Raw genomic sequence first — 23,555 nt, 5'->3', positions numbered from 1 at the left:
CTGAATAGAGATCCCCTGTGTGAGGGACTGCATAAGGATTTGTCTCATTTCAGTCAGTAATCCATAGCAGCTTTTTCAGCAGCAGTTGAAGCATATTTGAAAAGGTCTATCACCTTTGCTGTGAGATTTTTCTTTGCAAAATGGCTTACATGGTGATCATGAAAGATCAGTGTCTCTAAAGCTCAGCTCAGAGCCAAGATTTGGAACTTGGAACTACCTGCAATGTGAAAACCTGACAGTTTACATTAACGCGACTAGACAATACAATGCTTCGTCTCCATAGCAATGACTCTCTGTGCTTCCTTTTTAACTTCCCGCTTTTCAGATATAAGTAAACACTGTAGGTGCTTTGTCTTCTGAGTATGTGTGTGTGACATGGGCCCATACAGCGAGCAGCAACAGCTACCCAACGTATGACACTAACAGACCATGTGGACGGAGACCAGGATATGTGACAAGCACGGGGATGTAAATAAGATGGACTCAGCTTAACGGGGATGGAGGGCTGTTGTCAGAGAATGCCATAGCAAGCGAACACGCCATCTGCTGACAGTTTGTACCTGACTTTACCAGCTGACTGTAAACAGATGATGTGTCTTACATTCTAAAACCAGCCACTGGCGACTTGACAAGCTGAGTCGCAGGTGACATCATCAGCCAGCTTGAGGCGAACTGAGATGGGCAAGTTCACACCGCTGCAACTTTTCCCTGCTAGTTCTAAATGGGATTTGTCTTGCTGTGAATCTTTGGTCTAAACCGAGCTTAAAAAGACTTCCCACAAAGTCCCACTCGCATTGAGGTCTGGACTCCACACCAGGAGAATGAAACATTTCATTTAGAGCAATTTTTTAATTTATCTGGTTCAATGTTTTATCTTTACAGGCAGTGTATGTATTAGGGCTGTAACAGTTTATGTATTTGGCAAAGGGGTCAAGGGTCAGTACATGCAGCCGCACACAGAATGCATAATATTTAGATCGATGCATGTAATATGGAACCAAAGTAACCTTTAGACACAAAAGCAGAACGGGATAATGCAATTACTTGGGCAACTGGCATTTACACTGGCATGTAGCCATGGTGGAACTTATTGAAACACTCCTCCTAATGCAAAAGTTATATTTTTTATTATTCTATTTATTTTGTATTTCAGTTTAATAGCACAAGAGCTGCTTCTGAGTTTTATAGCCTACTGTGACCTGTTGCACTTTGGAAACATGTACGTTCAGTGTTTGTACAGTGTAATACAGAAATGTTTGACATGTTGCTCGTTTTTATGATAAAAATAGTTTACTAAAGTTGTCTTGGTGCTAAATGTTTCCTCAGTTCCCAGCTGGTGGATACTGTCTGTCGTTGAGACTTGCACTAATGTCTGTTTTAAATTAAATGAAAAGCAACATATGCATGTGTTTTTTCCACACTGCACCAAACCGTGACTCCTACAGCAGGGTATGAGGTGAACCGTGACCTCTATGCACCATTACACCCTTATCTGTATGTAACTATATGTGTGTTTTACCTGACGGGGTTGTTATTGAGTGAGACTCGCAGAGATTCCAGACAGCTCAGCAGCTGTGTGTCTCGGTAGTCTGACTTCAACTCCTGGATGTACATCATGGCTGATTTGGAGCTCTCCTTCTGGTTCTGACCCTAATCGACAAACCCAAACAGACAAAATGAGCAAACAAACCCAACATCGCTCTGTGTTCTGCATTTATATTTGTCTTCTTACACGCTGTAATTGGTGTTATTTCCACAAGAAAGCACAATGACAGGGCACCGAGGGAGACAGTCAAGCTTAATCTGAAATTTTGATTTGCAGAATTAAAGACTATTGCGTGTAGGATTTGCTCTTAATAGGCTTGTTTCACAGTTAAATGAACTGTGCTAGCAACCATCTGCGCTTGGTTATGTAGGTCCTTTGAGCTACTCGCTTTCATAGATTTGATTATATTACACCTGCTACTTGGAGGGTAGCTGGTCCTCCAAATGATGGTTGTAAAATTTCATTTACTCTGCATTTCACCAGTGAATACATTTGTACAACATCTATAACAATCCAGTCAAAGCGTTTTCTTTCTCAAGCATTTGGCTTGACTAAGGACACACTTCAACTGCATAAAAAGGCAATCCCTGAATACAGACAGTCAAGGAAAAGCCTTTGTCTGCACATTTGTATGAGCAATCATTCTGAGATAATAGTGTCACTGTATGATCTAATCACTTCTTTAAATTGGCTTTTAAACACTTTAGTCTGGCTGTGTGAAGTGAATATGACAAAATTCATATGTACTACAGCACTACATGTTTAGTTTACTGGATGATATGGCGTGTAAAGAAGAAAACGCTTTGTAACTGGTGCTGATTTTAGCCAGTGCTGAAAAAGGCCCTACATGAAGCTACAAATTCCCTGCAGCATACAGTATTAGCAACATTTATTTTGGTACTGACAGCTTTAGACGTGTGGAGGTACTGGGAGACCATCTCTCGTTTGATCATAATGTCTTTTTCCCTCAGCGGCTGCTGCTTCTCCTCGTTCAGGTTCATATCCACCTGGAGAGTCAAGAGGAAGGAGGAAAGGAGAAACAGAAAGGAGTGGGATTAGAGGGGGAAAACAAAGTGTTTTGAGACAAGGAGATAGCTCGATGAAAAATCTGTAGACTCAAGCATTAACAAACAGAAAATACACACCGATATGGGAATCAAATTGTATTTATAGCTGTGAAGAGTTACCCTTGGGTATTTCAACTAGTCTCTCCTAAATTGGAAGTAAAGCCCCCAGTGAGATGCTGACAGATGCTCAGTTTAAAAGTTTGAGCTGGAGTGGTTTTGATGTGCTAAGACACTGAGCAGAATTATTAGATAATATGACATTACTTAGAGGAACTCTTAATATAGAATATCAAACATTGCAGTTTCAAGAAATACGTAATGTGAGGTCGCTTGTCACATTTTGTCAAAGCATACATATTTGGAGCAAACACAAACGAAAAATAAACTCTTTCACAATTATAGCTGGGTTTTTCTTTTAAAACATATTGGTAATTCTACATTAAGTGTAATTAATCAGAGAGTGATTAAGAATGAGTGGAACAAAGCTGCAACCATTTATCAATTAATCGATGAGTTGTCGACTATTAAATTATTCATCAACTAATCTGATAATGTCTGTTTGAGTTTAAAAAACAAGTATTTGGGTTGTGGACAAGACAAGACATTTGAGGACATCATTTTGGGCTTTGAGGAACCCTGCTCGACATTCTTCACCATTTTCGGACATTTGAAAACCAAACAATTCATCAATCATTTGAGAAAAGCACTGACAGATTATTTGACAATGAAAGTAATCATTAGTTGCAGCCCTAGAGTGGAAAACACCAAGTACAAGTTTCCATGTCTGTTTAGAGGAGATACTGAAGAAGTTTCTCCAAAAGTTTAATATTTCACTCACACAAAGACACGCACACTGACGCACACACTTTTACTGTCTTTCTCACCAGCATCTGTTCAAAGAGTTCCAGTACGTATTCATCAGAATGATCATGCAGCATGGCACTCTGAGGGTTGATCTCATAGCTGGCAGCTGAAGAGTGACGCTGATTTGGCACATGGCCAGGCTTCTCCTTGTCCTTTTTCATCCTCATGCTGGTGAAACGCTCCAACTGGATTAGCAGACAATATGACACAGGTTAGAGGAAGGAGGTCAGGGAGAAAAACTGCAATGTGTGACCATCACTGTAAGACCACAAAAAAGGTAAAAATCCCTCATCAACTCACAGTTTGAATTCAGGCCTACTTTCTTAATACCAACTTATGACTGAAAAATAACAAAAATCAAAAGGGCTATTTTTCCCATCACTTTGGGATATCATATTTTCTACAACAGTAGAAACCTTTCAACACTGTGAGATGATGATTAGGGATTAGAGACGTCAGAGGTTTTTGCCAACAAACATTGAGACACAAAGTCAACATGCAGTCAACACTGGCAGGCACAGAACATAAGACTCAGTTTTGACAAACAATAGGGGATTTCCTTCCCTCTGGTTTTAATGACTTTATGTGGTAAATTGCCAAAACTTGTGTTTTGTATCATTTACTGCCAAATAAAAAAAAGAGTGTCAACTTTTGGATACGTGCAATCTCGGCATATTTTGACATAGTGACCCTCCACAATGATTCAAAAATACTAATCAGTCATTGTGTACGAGTGTGGCATCCTCATGTGGCAGGCACATGAGGGCATCACTGGTCTGTGTGCCAATCATTTCATGCCGTCAGTGTGCATCTTCAAAGCATGCACATCCAACGTGAGCACAGCACACGACAAAACACACATACTTAAAAACATGTTATGGTGGATTAGGCTTGTGTGACGGACAGTGATGTGACATTTAAAGGACAAAGGTGAGTCGGTTTATCGAAGATCACTACGACAGAAAGTCAAGTGCACAGGTGACAGCTGAAAGCAGTAACAAACCTACCTCATCAGGAATCAGGCGTTTGAGTTTCTGTAAAGGATGAATGGATGAAAGGGAGAAAAATGGAATGGAAGGGTAGGAAAAAAAAAATCAAACAGACGGCGGGGATCAGCGGTGACAAGAGGGGAGACAGATGGAGGGAGAGAAAGAAAAAGAATCAATTAGACAGAAATCCTTTATGACAGGAAACAGATCCAGGAAACTGTCTATAGAGTTCATAAGTGATTCGCAGCAGGAAAAAGGGGCACACTATAAATAAATCAGTGTTATTACCCAATGTAGTCATTGAAACATATTGACAGAGAGCTACATTTAAATGAGCTGGAATCAAAGTTGAGGTAACCAAGGCACCTGGAGGGAAGTAATTTCATGTGTGACCTATTAGTAGCAGATCAATAGTCAAACAGTCAAAGGCAGAGAGACATCAATACATTTTTAACGGCAGAAAAGTGGCACCAATATAAATGAAATACACTTGCATGTCTTGACCACTAGATGTCAGGCTACATTCAATAATGTCCCCCTAGGAAACCCATTGTTGGTAGAGCCACTTTCAAACTGGACAAACACATGGCCTGACAAAGTCCATGCAGAGCAAGTAACATGACAATGTCTCAAATAAGAATAGACAGAACTAATGAGGGAAGGGGAAATGGAGGTGAAAAATACTTTTAAGGACAGTATCAACATTCTGTTCTTAACTGCAAATTTCCCTTGTAAATTAAAGGCAAGCTGTTTTCCATGTATTTTGACAGGGTAGAGCAAAAGTCACAACAACCCACAAGACAACAAGTAGCATGTAACCTTGAGGGTTAGTCTCAGCTGCAGGAGTGTGAGGGTCAAAGGATCACAAGATCAAACACAGAATAGCTGTTCTTGAAGGCCCTTCATTAAAGGACCACACACAAACAGACTAAATGCATAGACAAATGTTTCTCTTCTCCTGTGGTGCACTGGCCTATATGTTTAGCTCAGCTTTTAAGACAAAATCTACACTCAACAATTCAAAAGTCTCACAATACTCTGCAATATAGATTTCAAAAATCACGAAAATTTAAATAACATAATATTATTATGATAGAAAACACTGATACTGTATGTAAGAATTTTGGTAATTTAGGTATGGGGTAAAAGAAAGGAACTTTTTTGTCCACAATCAAATTATTACAAGGTAATAACAGGTTGTTCCTGTAAAGCTACATTCTCCCTTCTTCATCCCATCTATCAACTATCTGTTGTGAATAGAGCTTCAAAAATAATACGACAGTCACCCATTTTGATTGTATTAAATTAATGTAAATTGAATAACATTTGAATGAAGACAAAGTAGATTTTTATGTCTATATCAAAAGTGAAAACAATAAATACCATGACTTTAATAATTCAAGACACTGAACTTTTCCAGTCCCAGATAAAGAATATTACATCGAATTCACCCACAAATAAATGAGCCTCACAGTAGTGTGAAAGCAGGGTTTGTCAAAGTTGTAAAGCATTACTTTGGTAGGCAGTATATAGAGGTAGTTAATATAATGTTGTTACTTTTCCTTCAGTTCCATATTACTGGTAAAATGTATGAACCAAGATTGTGAAAAACACCTTTCAACAGCATAAAGTGGCGCCATCATCTACTCAGTAATATATCTGGTGACCACAGTACAGTATCTGTACCTTGGATTTTCCATTCCATTATTTGTATTTCTAGAGAAAGCTCCATGTACTTTTTTGGCTATGAGAGTGAGCCTGTCTTTTTTTCCTTTCTCTTTGACCTCCACGTGTTACCCATTGTCTCTGAGCTCTAAAACAAAGCGTGTCGAGTGATTTACAGTTCATGTGAAAGACTGCAGAGCAAAGTAACTGTGGGACAAATATAATTCAATTGTAATATATTGTGTTAAGTTTGCTCTGTCTCTTGTTGAATGTGCTGGTGTGAGTGTACATGTCTCGCCTACTAGGTGTCCGGCTACACCCAATAATGCCCCCCTAGGAGACCCAGCAGGGATGCTTACAACTGCCGTAAGACAAACAACATCTCCACACATTCCTTGCAACATTTTACTGTCTTTCATTAGTATAATTAGAACTCACATTAGAATAATAAAGGACTCACGTTAAGAAAAAAGCCACACAGTAGCTAAGACATGTTTCCCATGCCATTAATAAATCTGACAGGACAATGTAAAGACAATCAAAGTTTAACAAGTCAGAATGTTTTGCCTGATGGTTTACAGTTCTGTGGCAGCAATCGAAATGTTAAATGCATGATGCACAATGCCACAAACACAACACCACCTATTCAGTACCTTAGGCTGAAAGACATTGCAGAGAGACAAACTAGTGTCAGATGGTATTAGTATCAGGAGATACTCAATATAACAGTTACCAAGCTTCCTCTAATATTTGCCTTACAGCTGAGGCTTGCACTTCCATCAGAACAGAAATTTTTACAGAAATAATTCAGGATCCAAAATTTGCCAATGATTTTTTCCATCAGTAGTTTTCCCTAGATCCATGTGTGTGTGTGTGTGTGTGTGTGTGTGTGTGTGTGTGTGTGCGTGCGCGTGTGTGTGTGTGTGCGTGTGTGTGTGTGTGTGTGCGTGTGCGCTTAAGCCTGCTGACAGCGTTCACATCCAAATAAATCAGATCAAATGAATGAAGTCGAGGAAATGAAATGAGTCAAGGCTGCGGTGAGCTCTGCCGCTTGCAAGCTTTTGTTCCAGTTGTGCTGCGTTTGTTTCATCTTTTAGTCACCTGCTGCTTTTACATGGCACTGAGTTAGGGGTACATGAAGCAAATCTGGCTTATTGTTTCAGTTTTACAGCTTTTTACAGATGTTCAATGTAGATAATTGACCTTTTGTACCTATTTTTTCACTGAACATTTACTGTATGGATTTTGTAACAACATTAGTGTAGTCTTTAGGACTTCCTGTCCCCTTGTCAAGGGACGTCTTTTAAGAATGCCTACAATAACATGGGCGGCCACAAATGGACGAGTTAATTGAACATTTTTCTGTAGCAGGAGAATAGGTAAAGAGGAGGAAGAAAGACAGAGAGAAAAAGGGCAGTCTGATTATGGGGAGACTAGTCAAGAGACGGAGGTTTCCACTTGCACAGCTGCCATTAAATAACAGACCCTCAACCCATGCACACACACAGACATGGGCAGAAAACAAACGCCCACAAATGTGGTGGTGCGACTTAGCCCACAGAACGGAAGTAAACAGCTGACAGTAGGCAGAGTGGATTCTGGGTAATCGCACGGGAAACTGAACACACAAATGTCAGGAAGACAGTGATAGAGATAGAGGGTAGAGGAAGAGACAAAAACCATTTGTGAATTTGTAAAGTTCCGCTTTTTAACCCACAAGTACATTTATATGCACTCATATACAAAAGTAACCACGGTGTTTGAGCAAGGATTGTCTTTAAGGGGGTGAAATGGGCCTATAAGTACTGTCTTTCTGTCTGAGGGGAACCATAAAGGCAACAATGAATCACTTCAGAACCACTTTCTGCTCTGAGTACCAACAAAGCCTCTGTTAAATCAATGAGACAGTGCCAGCTATGATCCAAGAACTAATTGGTTATTCACACGGCTGGGAGATATAGCCGAAATTAATACCAAAATACTATACAAATAATTTTCAGATACACAGCATATCACAATATGGCAATGAATGCAAAATTATGTGTCAAATAACCTAATTGTTATTCAGTGCAATGAGCTGTTTTTCACTGTCCAGTACTAAACAAGACAAAACTCTTTAAACTCTTAAACTTAATTGCTTTAGTGTTATCTTTTAATTACAATCAGCCTAAAATCATTACGTTAAACGGCGGTTTTGCAAAATGATTACGTGATATAATCATATATCATATAATCCACTGACAGTCCATGCGCTACAATACTGAATTACTCCCAAACCCTGGCTTTTCATGCTATTCTCAGAAGTATGATGCCAACATAAAAATCTCCCTGAATGTGTGTGTCGGCTAAATTGATCCTTAACACAACACTGAAAAATAATCAACTCAGCTTGTGGTGCGAAAGGCTATGCCTCAACAAACTGATGCTATTAAAGTTGACAGAAAGAACTGAGTAACCTTTGTAGCAGCATACCAGCATACTTGTGAATGACAAGGGGAAAACCAGTCACACAAGTGGAACAAAAGTACATAATCTCATTAATGTTTGGCAATTAATCTACAGATGACCACTTTAGTCTCAGTAGGAATAGTCTGCCGTTTTCTCAATTTCATCCTAAGCCTAAAATAAGCAGCTAATCGATGAATCGAATTATGACTGGCGATCTACCAAAACAATTACAACTACTTTGACGATAATACAAACTGCAGATCGTGTGCTTACTCCAGCTTCTCAAAGACATCTCTTTGGGATCTGTGAAACTGCAATTGGATTTTTTTAACCATTCTGAGACTTCTTACAGACCTAATGATTAGATAATTATTACGTAAAAGTATTCAACATAATTGAATAATGAGAGCTCCCTCCACTTGGGCTCAGAAAGTTTTTCGCTGACTTTGTCCAAATACCAAACCCAGAAACTCAAACTCAATTATAATGCAGAGGGGTTCCACAAGAACAAACTGCCAGCTGAATGAGCCGATTCATCTAATCAGCCACAATGAGCTGATTAGTTGAAGTGGTGCATGCGACAGGCTCCCTCTTACTACAGTTTGGGTGAAGATCAAGCCACCAACACCTCAAAAGAGTAAGCAACTTTTACATAGTGGCCATAGGTGGCTTGAGATAGCAGCAGGCTTGAAACACTAGCTAGGTTCAGCCAAATGGATGTGTCACAGCATCCAAAGTTACTAAAAAAAAAGGAGTTTAATCTGACACCACTGGGGCCTCAGAGCATTAGTGTTTTGTTTTTAATTCAATGATATCATTATTTTTAAGATAGGCATGTTCAACTGTACTGTATTGTCTATAGACTTGTCCAATATTACTTGGGGTTCCCACAGGAAATTGGTAATTGGAGGTCTAAATCCCAACAAAAGCTTCCCAACATTAAAAGCTAGTTAAGTTGTGATATGCATAATCGTGTTAATAAGGGCTAAAAGGTTTAAACGAAAATTAAAACTGCACAACTGCAAGTGAGGTTTACAAAAGTAAGAAATCAAGAGTGGTGCACTGATTGCTGCTTTGTAATTTTCTGTGTGGGGAAAAACTCCCTCCAGTGTCCCAGTGCAAAGCTCTTTACAAAACACCCACACAAACAGCCACACATACAATAAACACTCCAAAGGGAGCATTATTACGCAGCCTTGAAGGCAGCACCAAAATAAGGAGGATAGGAAATGGGCTCTGTCTGTCTTCTATGTCTGCCTCTACAACTAGACAGCTGAAGAGACCGCGAAATCAGCAGATGCATTTGGCTTGTGACAGCGATATAATGAGACAGTCACACGGCGTTGCCGATGTTTCTCTCTGTGTGTGCGTACCTGCACCTGTCTGTGCATACATATTTAAGGAGCGGGTCCTTGGAGTGGTGAGAGATTATGTAAATCAGAGCAAGAGTGAAAACTAAGTAAATGCAGACTGGCAGAAAGCAGAGTGGCCACTTTTACAGGCAAATGAGTGAAGCACCGACAGTTCTGTCAGATGATCATTTGACTGATGCACACTAAGGTAATGGCTGGGCTGCACATTAGGTGAAAAATATGATTTTTCTGACAGATATTGCAAATGTGATAAGGATGTGACATATTCTGTATTTGTCTTAGGGCTAGATTTATCAATTAATTGAATAGCATCCCATCATTATTGTATTATGTCAATCTTATATAGGCTCTGACAGTATGGATTTTTTTTCTTAACGCAGCGAAAAAACAACATATCACCTCAGTACGGCAGTTTACAGTATAAGACATTGTGGTGTTTATTAAAACTTCAGTAATATCTGCCATCTTAAGTTCGACAAACAGGTCCAAGTTGGCTCACTCACCAGAGCAGTTCCAATCTCCGTCTTTGCCACCTGTGGCATGGCAGCCATCAGTGTTGACAGGCTATTACTTATGCTGTGCAACCAATCAGATAGTGCTGTGGAGGGAGGCTACATAGTTCTGAATGTAGACAGTGGGGCTGCATCAGGCCCTAAGTAGCACAATGTTTCATTGACTTATTGTATCAGATCAAAAACAAACCAATAAAACAACAAAAAGGAAAAAAAGAATGCAGTGATGACGGTGATGACCTCATCACGGTAGCGTCAGATGACCTTGGCACTGTGGTGATTTGGTTATCATCACAGCCCTAATCTCATATCCTGTATTATCTTCATTCCTGAGAGATACCAACACTGGTGTGTCCACAGATATTTGTATATTTGAACGTTCATCGTCACAAAAAAATCTATTAATGTTTTATGGTATACAATAATGTAAAGCAAGTTTGTTTAAGTTCTGAATATATACAGTAGGTGAAAGCTTTCTATTAATCATATAGGCCTATACAGCAATGGCACAAACAAACTAGAATGTATGGTCATGTCAGTACAGAGAGAACTGAGATCAGCTATGATGCTGACCAATTAAAGTCTGTAAGGCACTCGTAGAGTTGGGCGAATTTACATTTTCTATCCAAGTCGGATTATAGCTACCGGATGGTAAACTATCCCGGAAGAAGAAAAAAAAGGCCCGAGCAATCAACTGTGTTCAAATGAAAGGACCGGAGGTTTTAAAAGTAAAACTTAAGCTGGATTTACATATATGTTTGTTTGTCAGCATTAGTCACTTATCAGAGATCTCCAGGCAAGAATTAGTGTCAAGGACTGTCTATTAGCGTACCACATTTGAGTTGTTCTGATTGTTTCTCAGCCTTGCATGCAGTTTCACTTGGTTGTCATTTGGTCTTACTGTGTAGCTTCACACACATAAACATCCACTGTCCAGTACTTCGAAAGAAAGGGATTTTTATGTTAAAAAAAAGATGAACTGCAATATGACAGAAACGCAATAAATCTGAATCTAATCTGCCAACCTTTTGTCTCCACATATCAAATGTATAAATCATAAGAACATAGAAATCACTATGATCTTATGCCTTCACAGAGTATTTATAGAAATTAAAAGAAAACCTGTCTGTGATGGATGTGGGGTTACTGCACTCATATTTCTGTTTGTGTTCTCTTATTCGTAATGGGTAAAATGCAGAATTGGGGTTGTAACATTTCTGGATGTTAATACCATGTGGAGTGGGGAGTATAGGTGAAAGAGAGGGATATGATGCTGACATGAATGTATGGAGGGAGCAGACGAGGTGCTGAGCGTATGGAGTGTGGCAGTGGAAGGAAAATAAGGTGAAGATGGAGGGTAATGGAAGAATGAAAGAATGCATATTATTCCTACCGTGTTTGTTTCAAAGAAAGATGGGTGCAATGTTAAGGCCCCATACATGAAAACCTCCAAACACTGAACAGTAAAAGTTGTGGAGTTACAGAGCAATGTGCTTGTCATTGTATTGCTTACCATGTTGCCGTGGTTACACATAGAGTGTACTCATGATATCACACAAGGGGAAGCAGTACATGGGCGGACACACCCAGCCACAGCTGAAAAGTTTCCTATGAATAGAGCCTGAGCAGGAAATGACCAACAACCCTGACGTAATGCACACACACAAAGCTGTGTGGAGAACAGGGTTCTTGAGTTAAAAAAAACACCTTCCTTTCCATTTTTAAGAGTTTAGGTTGCCCTGAACCAAAAGCAAAACATACAGAAAAAATGGGATGACCTTTTTTGATCCATCACAGATGCTCATTTCAGAGCAGGGTGTAACAGTGTTGAAGTCACTTTTTCAGAGGAAAAAGTGCCTGCCTGTTGACACATGCCAGGTTAGTTACAACTTCCAAGCAACCTGTGACAAGGAGAAACGCAAACCCTCACATAAAGAGGATGAAAGAGCATAGTTAAGAAAAAGCAAGAGTCCCCAAAATAGTACATGCAATATTTAACCAAGACTGTGAGGTCTAACCCTCAGAGGCCAGCGTCTCCTCTTCGTTACCCCACACTGATTTGGAAATCTTCCAATTCTTGCACACTTGATCTTCTCTATGCTGCACGCTCCTGCACGCCTCACTGACCTACTGACTCAAGGTGTATTTGAGTGCACTGACTGTCTATGTGTGAGAGACATTATGATTGTATGTCAGTCCAAGTGGGGCATGTTTGCTGCATGACTGCTCCCCATCCTTGGTCTGCTGTTGTTAGTGGAGAGACAAAACCCAACCACCCCCACCCGCCTCTGCTTGAAACAAGAGAGGGCCTGTTGCCATGTGTCTAATTTTGCACCCTGTCTGTCTTCTAAAACTGAATAAACTTTAATGAAAGGTCAAATGAATAGCATTCAATTAATAAACCTAGGTCCCAGATTGGTTGTTGTGTTCACAACAGAATAGCAATTGTCTCTTCAGGAAAAAGCTGATTTAACTGAAAACATCCCCTCCCATGGTTCCATAGACTCATTTTGATGGTCCAATTTAATTAACTGATTGCTAATACAACCAGTAATGCACCAAGCCGCACATGCAACACCTTTCAAAATGCCAATTATATCCTACAAAAGGCCACTTGTGTTTTACCAATATCTTAACAACTCATAGCTGCCCACAGCACAGATACCCCATCATATTAAGGAAATGTAATAGCAGGGCTCAACAATAAGGATTGCCCGATTGCCTGGGGCAAGTAAACTTCACGGTCGGGCATGTAAACTAACAACTCACTTGCCCGATCGGGTAAGTTGCTAAAAATAGTAAAAGTTAATAACTAATTGATAAAATAAATGTATTTTAAAACGTGCTCTTCTGCTCTGATGCAGCGGTCTCTCTGCCTGAAGTCACAGGCACAGCTGTGTAATGTCCTGCCCACAGCCCCCATTGATATTATTTTGCGCGACGGACGCTTCATATAATAACATAACAATAGACTATTTATGGTGTTATGCCATCGTGTCATTTCTGTCTCTACATGGTCACGCGTTAACAATTCTCCTCTCCTCTCTCATATGTAAGCTAGACAGACATTTCACCTGCTCATTACTGTGCACACATGTACTGTATGTACTTAGTCCTAAAGAGCCCTTCTGGTGCCAGTAGATACATAGAAACATCCCAGCAGGCTGTGCTTTGCAAGCAAACAAAAAAGTTTCACGCATGTGAAAATTATTTTTCATGCTTCACCTCCGCTGCTACAACTCCATCCTATGGGAAACACTGCTGTGTGCGTTTTGTGCAACAGGTGGATGTGGTAGTCTACTGGTAGAGTAGAGAGAGAGCTAAGTAGCGTTGAAGTACAATAGAGCAGGGCAGAGAGATGGGAAGCAAAATATATTAAACCCAGTGTTAATACAGCAGAACTGGAGAGAGGTGTGAAAAATAAATAGAGGTGGGCATGGCTCAAGTAGGGCGCAAAATTATAGAGGGAGAACAATTGACAAATTTTTCACTTTAAGCTCTGACACTGTCATTTTTGTGTAGGAATTAAGCTACAATACATGACATATGTTGTTTTAATTAATACATACAGTGTAAATAAAGATTACATAACATGAAAATAACTGCAGTCTTTGTTATTTGATAGCCGCTTAAATTAAACAATTTTTATAGGGCAAGTAAAAACTGACTTCGGGCGAGTAGATCTCTGGCCAACTTGCCCGACCGGGCAAGTGAAAAAAAACCCTTAGCGTTGAACCCTGAATAGTAGTCAAAATTTACAGAGCAGTGTCTAGTCTTGTTTGGTTAGTATTAGTTGAAACTGCCATAAGAAAAAAATCAGTTTTACTGCATCTTTCAAATTAATGTGATGCCCTAAGTTTTTATTTGTTGAGAAATTAGACAAAAAGGCAGAAGGCCGAAACATTAACGACAGCTTGAAGGAGGAAAAAGGCAAAAGCCGAACAAGCCACAGTATACAGACCTCTAGTCCATATTTAGCTTTGAGATAATTCAAGCAGTACATAAAAATTAAAAGAAATAAAATAGATAAACAAAACAGACATAGGCACTTGGGCGCTATGTTAAAACTGTCACAAAGACGTAAGCCAAGAGACTTACTGATGCATCTCAGACGCTCCCCAGATATCTGGCATGCCAGGTATTTGGTCTGAGACTTTGCTGGCAAGATAAAGCCAATGACAACGCAAGACACTGGTTGAGGACAGGGACAAGAGGACCTGCAGCACTTTCCAAGGTGTATGTATGTGTTTGAGAGGGAGAGAGAAAATGACAGAGAAGAGAGGAGAAGGTGGAAGGTGGACTATTTCACACATTATTTCTGTAGGCTATTACCCTAATAACTTGTTCAGAATGCTGCTTTGTCACTTATTGACTTTGATCATTTCTAGTCACACCCCCCCGACACCAGATTGTGGATTGATCCACGTAGAAGAAAGATTCTGAAGTGTGCAACCCCCTGTCACAGGTCAGTCATGTTATGTGAAAACCACAACCACCTCAAGACTCCCGATTGTAAGACAAGTTGTGTTACATGAAAAGTTTAGAGATCTAAGGACTCTGAAAGACTTGTAGTGTGACCTGAACATAAACCCACCGCCACCAACATCCTGCCCCACTTCCTAACTACAACTGGCCACTAAAGAAACTCAACATGTAAATGCAATGTCTTCTTTGCAGAAATTGGTGAAAGGCTATGAGCTGTCTCACTGCATTGTATGCAAGTGATGTTGGTGTCATGCAGCCAACCTTCAACCCAAAAAACTACTTCTTCATTAGATTCCAAAACACAACACTGGAGGTTGTGCAGCATCTCTCTTTCTAGATATTTTTGTGTCGTTCCACTTGGAGCCTCAGTAAAAACTAAATACAAATATTATGTTTTTTCATGCCTCATTCCTCTTCGTGTTAACATCTGCAAATGAACTGACCTGTGTATCATCAGAGCTGTCAAAATTGGCCAAAATTGATGTTTAACTACCACTTTTAAAAGAAAACATATGTTTGAACCAATCGTATATCCTTTTTTTGTGCCTGATGTCCATAAATGGGCAAACCAACACAACAAGATACATAACTACTTTAACATAAGCATGTCCTTAAAAATATCTAAGCTGCATACCTACACATTGCAAATTAAACAAATACAATAATGTCCTACACCACAAAACATTATTGAAAGAACGTCGATATATCTCTCTCTCTTTTCTTAATTTTGACAATTGATTGTTTTTATTTAATTAGAAAATATAATCAAACTTAGAATATTCGTTGGGACCTGTGTCCACATAGCATTTTTTCTCAGTGCTGGTGTCTTTTTTCAATTGCTCCTGATGAGGAGAGAGCATAGAGAACACACCACCTTTTTCTTGCAGCCACTCAGAGTGCTTCTAGTTGAAAATCTCAACTTTTCAGAAAGGTGCTGGTGATGTCATGTCGCTTCTTCAGCTAGGCAACTGTCACAAAAATGACAGAAAAACATTTGTGGGAGCAGACCGGCCGACAGATACTGCAGGTTGCTGGTCAGTGTTGTGTTTTTATCACTGTACCATTGTAAGGTTTTTGTTAATCGTGAAATCAACCCTCTGTTGATGTAGTGTCGCCTTTGCTACCTAGCAAACTTTAATGTCACAAAATTGTTGTCATAGAAACAAAATCCATACACAGCGCGCCATTAAAAAAAAGGGCTGGGGAAACCTTTTTTATGAAGCTCTGAGATAAAGCACTCTGTGCCCTGCAATCCCTTTTTGCTGCTGAAGACAAACGCTATGTCCTTAGTTCTACATATCACTTTTTATTATTAAATAATCTCAATAACCAGCACCACAACAACAAATGGGATGTGAATTCATTTTATGCATACTGAATGGAAACAGGTTCTGAACCTGTCAACCACAAAGTTCCCCAGTACCTATCCAGAGCTTCAGTGGCTGTTGCTATCACAGACACCAGCCACAGCTTTAGCCAATTCAGAAAACTTCTCCAAAACAATGGGAAACAAAATGTTGCATCACAATGAGTAGATTACAAATGCTGGATGTATTTACAGAATTCTAACAAGTGTTGCTTGACCCCACTATTTTTTTTTTTTTACTAAAAGAACAAAGAATTTTGCCCATCGATAGTACTAATGAGTTTTTATGCTGATCCAAGCCATAGAAGTGATCCAGCAGCTAGTCACAAAATATTGTTGAAGAAAATGAAGAGGGCTCTTACTTCCAGGCTCCTGGACAATCACACATTTCACACTTTCTAACTAGTACAGCAGGTGTCATTAAAAATGGACTAAACAGCACACACATGCACATACACTCACAGATACACATTTTGCTTAGCTGTATGCCGTCTGTTTACCTTTTACCTTCCACCACATATGGTGGAAGGTACGCCTTCAAAATCACTATAAAGTATATATCACTGGTTCTTCACCCTCAGGCACTATGCAATTACAATCACAAAACCTTTAACTGCATTTCAGATACATTCTGCTTAAATTATGGGAAAACAAGAATTACTAGAATTACAGCCGTGTAGTTGCATGCCTTTGCAAACCTGCCAAGTTGCAGTTATCTTTTACATTTATGTCTGTGAAAACATGGATGCCTCGCATACATCTTCCACCAGGCAGCAGAGAAGATCTATACCATTAGCGCAGTTTCAAGGTGGGCAACTAAGATTAGTGTCACCGATTCAGTATCTGACCAAATGTCTTCTCTTCTGTACCTGAGTTATGATGTTGAATAATGGCCAGAAAAGTGTTTTGGTAGAACATTATGATGTCACAGTAAAGTTGACCTTTGACCTTTTGGATATAAAATGTCATCACTTCGTCATTTTATCCTATTACACATCTGTGTGACATTTTGACATGATCAGCATATGAATTCCCGAGTTGCCAAAACATGTTTTGTGAGGTCAAAATGAGACGGACGAGGTCGCAGTGGCCGTGACCTGTGACCACCAAATTCTAATCAGTTCATCCTTGAATCAAAGTGGATGTTTGTGCCAAATTTGAAGAAATTCCCTCAAGGTTTTTGAGATGTCGCGTTCTTGAGAATAGGACAGACAGACAACCCGAAACATAATGCCTCCAGCCATAGCTTTCACCACCACGTAAATATATTTTGATAAATACCTATATCCCATAATAGCCTCTATGATATAATAATGAATAACACAGATTAAACTTTAATGTAATACCACTTAGTGTGGGAGAGCAAATAAAGATAAATCATCATACACCAACAACTGTGAAAATCTTTGTGTTGGAAATGAAAGGGGGGAGGGACATTAAGCAACACCAGTCTAAGACACAACAACACAAGATTAAGCCTATAATTTGGAGAAGAGCAGGATTTTACAAATGGGTTTTACAGAACACTCACAGAGATATTTAAAGGAAGTCAATCTGAATTACCAACACTTATAGTACACAATTCAATTATGCCCACAGATGGCAAGAGAGAAAGGGAGTTATGGAGGTTTTTATTAGACTTTAATAGTTGTAACCCACAGAAGACAATCCACAAATGTGTCCACAAATATCTCATTATCCACATTTTATTTGTGTTGTGTAAAGTCATATTCACAAAAACTGAGAGCGCTTTGCAACTATGCATAACTTACTCTGAAAACATGCATTTTAATTTCACAGAGAAATGTTCTAGGTTTTACAAACATAAATAATTTCACCAAAACAAATGCATGTAAACTCATATTTACTCACTCGTGGATGACTCACCCATATGTTTACATGGGTCAGGAAAAATCAAAAGCAGCACTAAAATAATATGGTCAACCCACAACTCCCACCTCCATCTCTCTGCAATACCAACAGCACAGGTCATGTTAGTTTATCATCACCAACAACAAAGCTTGAAAGAGGTTGTTTGATCCTTATCATTCACAACTGTAGCATCAGTAAACAAAAATGCCAATTACAAAACATTTACTGCTAACATCTGATATTTACAAATCGTTCTATCGGCTATATTCAAAGTCGCAGACAATCATGATGTTAAAAAGCACTTCATCAGCAATGTCTTGTCATAGTTGCAACACCAGAGTCTAACAGGAAAACTTAATACATTCACTTTAAATGTCACCACAAAATACAAAATGATGAAACCATCAATACAAGCAGACTGGGTGCAGTTACTCTATAAGTGCATTATGCCACAGCCATTTTCATATTTCTTGACATTGTCATTTCTGTTTGAGCATTAATAAAGTTTTCCCCTGAATCACTGCCAGTGCTGTCACCTAATCTGACACTGTAACGCCTCCAAACAAACTTTACCTTTGTAAGCCGTCTTGTTTCATGGCTGCACGCTTCACAGACCTCAGGTTTCTTTGCACTTCTAACAGTCATCTCTATACAGATAAAAAAAAATAAACTGGTAGTGGGGTGTTGGGCCTTCAGAGTCATTTAAATAACGGCTGTATCCTGAAGCCTAGAGTCTTACAAGTGATGTGGCTTCCACAGAGCACATCTAAACTTCCACCTACACACATCGCCTGCTCACAAGTGAAGTGCAGCATCCATCAGAGTGCTTTGCAGTATCATCCCTCACACACAAGCACAAGTTCGCATACTGTATATAAACCTCAAACTTTCACCTACATATTACCACAAGAACTGGTAAGTGTCTCCACACACACAAATTCTCACTACCTCCCTCATACCCTCACATACTAAGTCCACTGTAGCAGCACACAGAGACTTGGCTGATATGCGTGCATCATCAACTGCTCCTACGGATGACTGCAGCCCTCTGAATCAACAGAGACAGAGACAGGGTTTGTTCCTACGGTAGCTTAGAGGCCCACCAACAACTAGCTCATTACATACCATTACCTAAGACAGGCTTACACCACAAGTAATGAGAATTGCCTAAAAAAGAAACTGCACGAAGCTACGGAGCAAGAGCAAACGAAGGTTCTCTTTGTCTCTTTAGAGGTTTTGGTGTGTCACTGTCTACTAAAGCCACAATATAAACTCAGGCAGGAGCTTAACACCTTGAATCACAGACTTGCATGTGTAGCTGATTAAAATAGATGTGAGTGTACTGTAAACTATTAATAAATATAAGCCATCACCTAAATAACAACTGAGGCTGTGAAGTGACCACATACAACCTGGGTAAAAAAAAAGGGAGGTAGTAACAAAATAACTACATGTACCTACATTACATTAGCTCTCATGTCAATGTACAATGTAATTTTAACAACATTAAATCCATTTTGAAGTTTTTCTTTTTAAAGTATTTCACAGCTGGAAAATGGTCTTTTCACAAAAGGCTTTCATTGCAGCAGAACGATTCATATACTTTCTCAATTGGTGATATATGACCAGAGAAAACAGAGGAAAAGGGCTGCGGCATTCACTTTTGCTCAAGAGGCAGAAAACCTGCAACTACCAGAATGCACTGCACCAAACCAACTAGAGGTGGGGGAAATTTCCGATTCTTAGATGCATCGCAATTCGGACGTGGATGAATCTGAATCGATTCACAAACGTCCAAATTTCGATTAATTAGAGTAATACAGAAGGTTCTAAATGATGCGGAACTAAGAAGCGCGGTACGCGTCATCTCCGGGACACTTTGGGATGCGCACCTGGAGCGGACACGCCGACACGTGCACAGAGGAAAACAAACATGGCTGACCGCCACCCACCTCGCCGTGAGATCCGAACAGCTCCTTCTAATTTAAAAGCAGACATGTGGAAATACTTCGGCTTCTACAACGTTGATGGTGGAAGCGAACTGGACAAGAGCCACGTCATATGTAAGCTGTGTCGTGCTAAAATAAAATACTTTGGCAACACAACAAACATGAGAAGCCATGTAACTCGATTCCACCTGACGGAGGAGTCAGGGAGACGGCAGGCTGTTGTTGCTGCGGCTACTAGTGGCGCTACCGACCAGAGAACAATCGAGGAAGCAATTAGAAAGCTGCCACCCTCATCAGAAAAGGCCAAGCAAATTACGAAGGCCATCGCAGCATTTATTGCCAAGGATTTGCGTCCTTATTCTGTCATGGAAAATCAGGGATTTCGAGCACTGCTGCATACATTGGAGCCCAGATACACCATCCCATCCCGATACTATTTCACCGACACAGCCATCCCGACACTCTACCATCAAACCAAAACAGAAGTCATGGCCTCGCTGTTGAAGGCAGGTAGGAACGTAGTTACATGTGATGCATGGACGTCTGTCGCCACCGAATCATTTGTTACTCTAAGTTAACTGCGCATTTTATCTTGTGATTTAAGATACCTGTTGTTACCTTTGGTACCGTACAATGAAGTTGTAACTTTCCAGTTTGCACGCATTTCCATTTATATGTTTAATAAAATATAATGGAAATGAATTCAACTGTTTCTTATTACAAATGCACTGTTGTTAAAAATTGCAAGTGTTGAATGCTTATTCAGTGAGACAAAAAGAAATGTGTGTTGTGAAAAAGTGCATCAATATACATAAATTAAAGATGCATCAATAATCGTTTTATAATTGAATCGTAGCCCCTGAATCGTAATCGTTATCGAATCGTGAGGTGCCCAAAGATTCCCACCCCTAAAACCAACACATTCTTACTCCGACCTCTTCACATATTGACATTTTGGTCATGGTCGTTCCACGTTTACATACGATGTGCAAGGTACCCTGGGTGCTTGGGTTGCTGGCATTCATGGGACACCATGTCAAGTTCTCTTCCTTCATGTTACATGTCCGTTTTCACAGGAAATTTACCATTTACGTAAAGTCTCTTTCAGAATAAACGCACTATGTTATACAACAATACAAATTTACTTTTTTTCCCCTTCAACAACAAACACACATGGTTGGGTTTAGGCAACAAAAACATGTAGTTAGGCTGAGGAAAAAAGAACAGGTTTTGGCTTTAGAATCTTAAAGGATGCAAACACCGCTCTCTTGGGTCTGTGTTTGTCGGACCCATCCACCACCCCTCCCGCCCAACCCACTCAGACTTTCACAGCCATAACTTTCATCCTTGTCCTGCTGCTTGTCCCGCTGCTTTTCCCCCTGACGCCGCCAGACACCGTTCAACTATAACGGCAACCAGCTGCGTATCATGCCGACATTAAAGGACGCCTTTTTTTGTTGGTTTCTGACACCACAAGTCACTGCCCAAGTGCTGGATTTGGACGACTTCAGAGTGCACTGGTGGGTGATGTAATGCAAGCCGCCTGTCTGAAAACAACGTGGCTGCCAGCTGGTATCCAACAATTTTATATTAAACAGTAAGCTGAAATAAGTTTCCAAAAACATTTCAGGTGAGAAATAGGCAACACATGTACACATTTTTATGCCTCTGTTTTCACAATACAGGAAACAGAATGGTGCCACTTCCTGTTCACAAACTCTAACATTACGGAATCTTGGTTTTTATTTGATCAGCACTGCCTCGTGTTATAATTTAATTTGAGTTTGACAGAGAGAGGGGGCAGCTCTCTCTCTTAATGGGTTTCTATACTCTTTGTGTCTGTAATGGCAGCAGGTGTCCAAATATTAGGAAGTCCTGTAGTTCAAGCATCAGCCCAAGAGTGCCCCCACGCATCATCCAGAAGTTTTTCGCTGGCAAATGAGCAAGGAAAGCTGAGTGCTGACAAGATGAAGGGAAGTTTATCATAGTTAATTTACACATACTACACACGATAAAAAGCTTGGTTAAATTTAGCAAAGTATCCCTTCAACAGCTGTTGCTTTTTTGGATGTGTTTTGTGTTAAGGAAACACATGGTGACTTAAAATTCATTCAAATTACCAAAGGTTTATCTGAATCATTTCCTTTTAACATTTTGGTATTTCCAGCAAAGATACTCACAAATTAGCTTTAGTCAGTTTTCTACTTTTTTATGTAATTTGAATATTTCCCATTAGCTGTTAACAGATTTTAAAAGATGTACATGAGTAAACGGATTTGGAAAAACTCAAAACTTCAATACACATTATAAGTGACACATTTTGCTCTGACAGTGATGTCCCAGCAACCCCCAACCATACCTGTTAGGTATGTTCAGCTGATGTTAAGCCATGAAAAATCCCATATTCTGTCTAAAATATAGTGAATTTGACCAAGCCATTATCTCCAATCCTTACTAACTACAATACCCCCAGCAATTTAACAAGCCAATTTTGGCAATAGACTGTTCATCCAGTGTTATGGACTTATGTGTGCAAATGTTTCTGTAAAATAGTTCTATTAAAAAAAAACAGTGTAGAGACAAAGCCACAGAGTTTGGATTAAAGGAGAATCTCAAATATTACTAAGCTTTACTTGGGAATGATTTAACATTATTGCTATTGCCTGTGGTCTGACACCGTTCCATCTACTCATTACTGGACTACAAGCACTAAAGCCTCTGCTATACATCAGCTCACACAGTGATTATAATGTGAAGTAATGACAGATTTCAGGTTAAGCTTAGTTTCCTACACTCCTCGCCAAGACACCGCAGGGTGTGCACGTGTGTCCAGCAGCTGAATTTCTCCCACAGCCTTCAATGTGTTAACGTCTTGCTCTGCTCCTACAGAAATAGACTGCTGCCCTCCAGACACTCGGTTGTGACTGCGAAACGTACACCCATGCTGTTTACAGTCATAGTGTTGAGATACACAGACCAGTCTGAGATTAACTGTAATCTGTCAAGGGTAGACTGGGGAGAGTCACAGAGGAGGACTGACACTGTAATCCTAACTAAGCCCCCCATACACAGCATAGGAAACACAGTCAAGAGCATTCATATCTGTGAAGATTAGTCTCCAGGTCTGTCTATCCACCTCTCTGCTTACTGGTGAAGGTCTTGTTAAACAGACAGACAAGGGACTAGTGCATATATACTGGGAAATTCCTGTCACAACACTGCCCTCTGTCACTAACTGGCCGACTGACTGCAGAAAGATTACCAGAATAAGAGCATCACTATGTATGAGCTTGCCTTCCTACACACTGAGGTGAGCCATGATTTGTGTGACTGTAAAAACACTATCATTAATCACACTGTCATGCATTTGTTGTCTTGACCACTGCGAATGTAATAACTAGCTTAACCCAACTAGTATT

General features: G+C 39.8%; 1 protein-coding gene across 1 annotated transcript in view; it reads right to left on the bottom strand.

Moving 5' to 3' along the window:
* LOC125895028 (protein diaphanous homolog 1) overlaps nucleotides 1-23,555 on the bottom strand; it is a 55,283-nt gene that overhangs the window by 19,762 nt on the left and 11,966 nt on the right. Inside the window, exons 2-5 of the mRNA XM_049586798.1 lie at nucleotides 4,485-4,511; nucleotides 3,498-3,662; nucleotides 2,452-2,553; nucleotides 1,520-1,650 (exon numbers count right to left, since the gene is read on the bottom strand). Coding sequence (XP_049442755.1) covers nucleotides 1,520-1,650; nucleotides 2,452-2,553; nucleotides 3,498-3,662; nucleotides 4,485-4,511 — 425 coding nt within the window. The remainder of the gene's footprint in view (nucleotides 1-1,519; nucleotides 1,651-2,451; nucleotides 2,554-3,497; nucleotides 3,663-4,484; nucleotides 4,512-23,555) is intronic.

This window comes from Epinephelus fuscoguttatus, linkage group LG9 (genome assembly GCF_011397635.1).
Source record: "Epinephelus fuscoguttatus linkage group LG9, E.fuscoguttatus.final_Chr_v1".
Classification (NCBI taxonomy): Eukaryota; Metazoa; Chordata; class Actinopteri; order Perciformes; family Serranidae; genus Epinephelus; species Epinephelus fuscoguttatus.
Note: the sequence above shows the minus strand (reverse complement) of the source record. Positions and strands in the feature narration are given on the sequence as shown.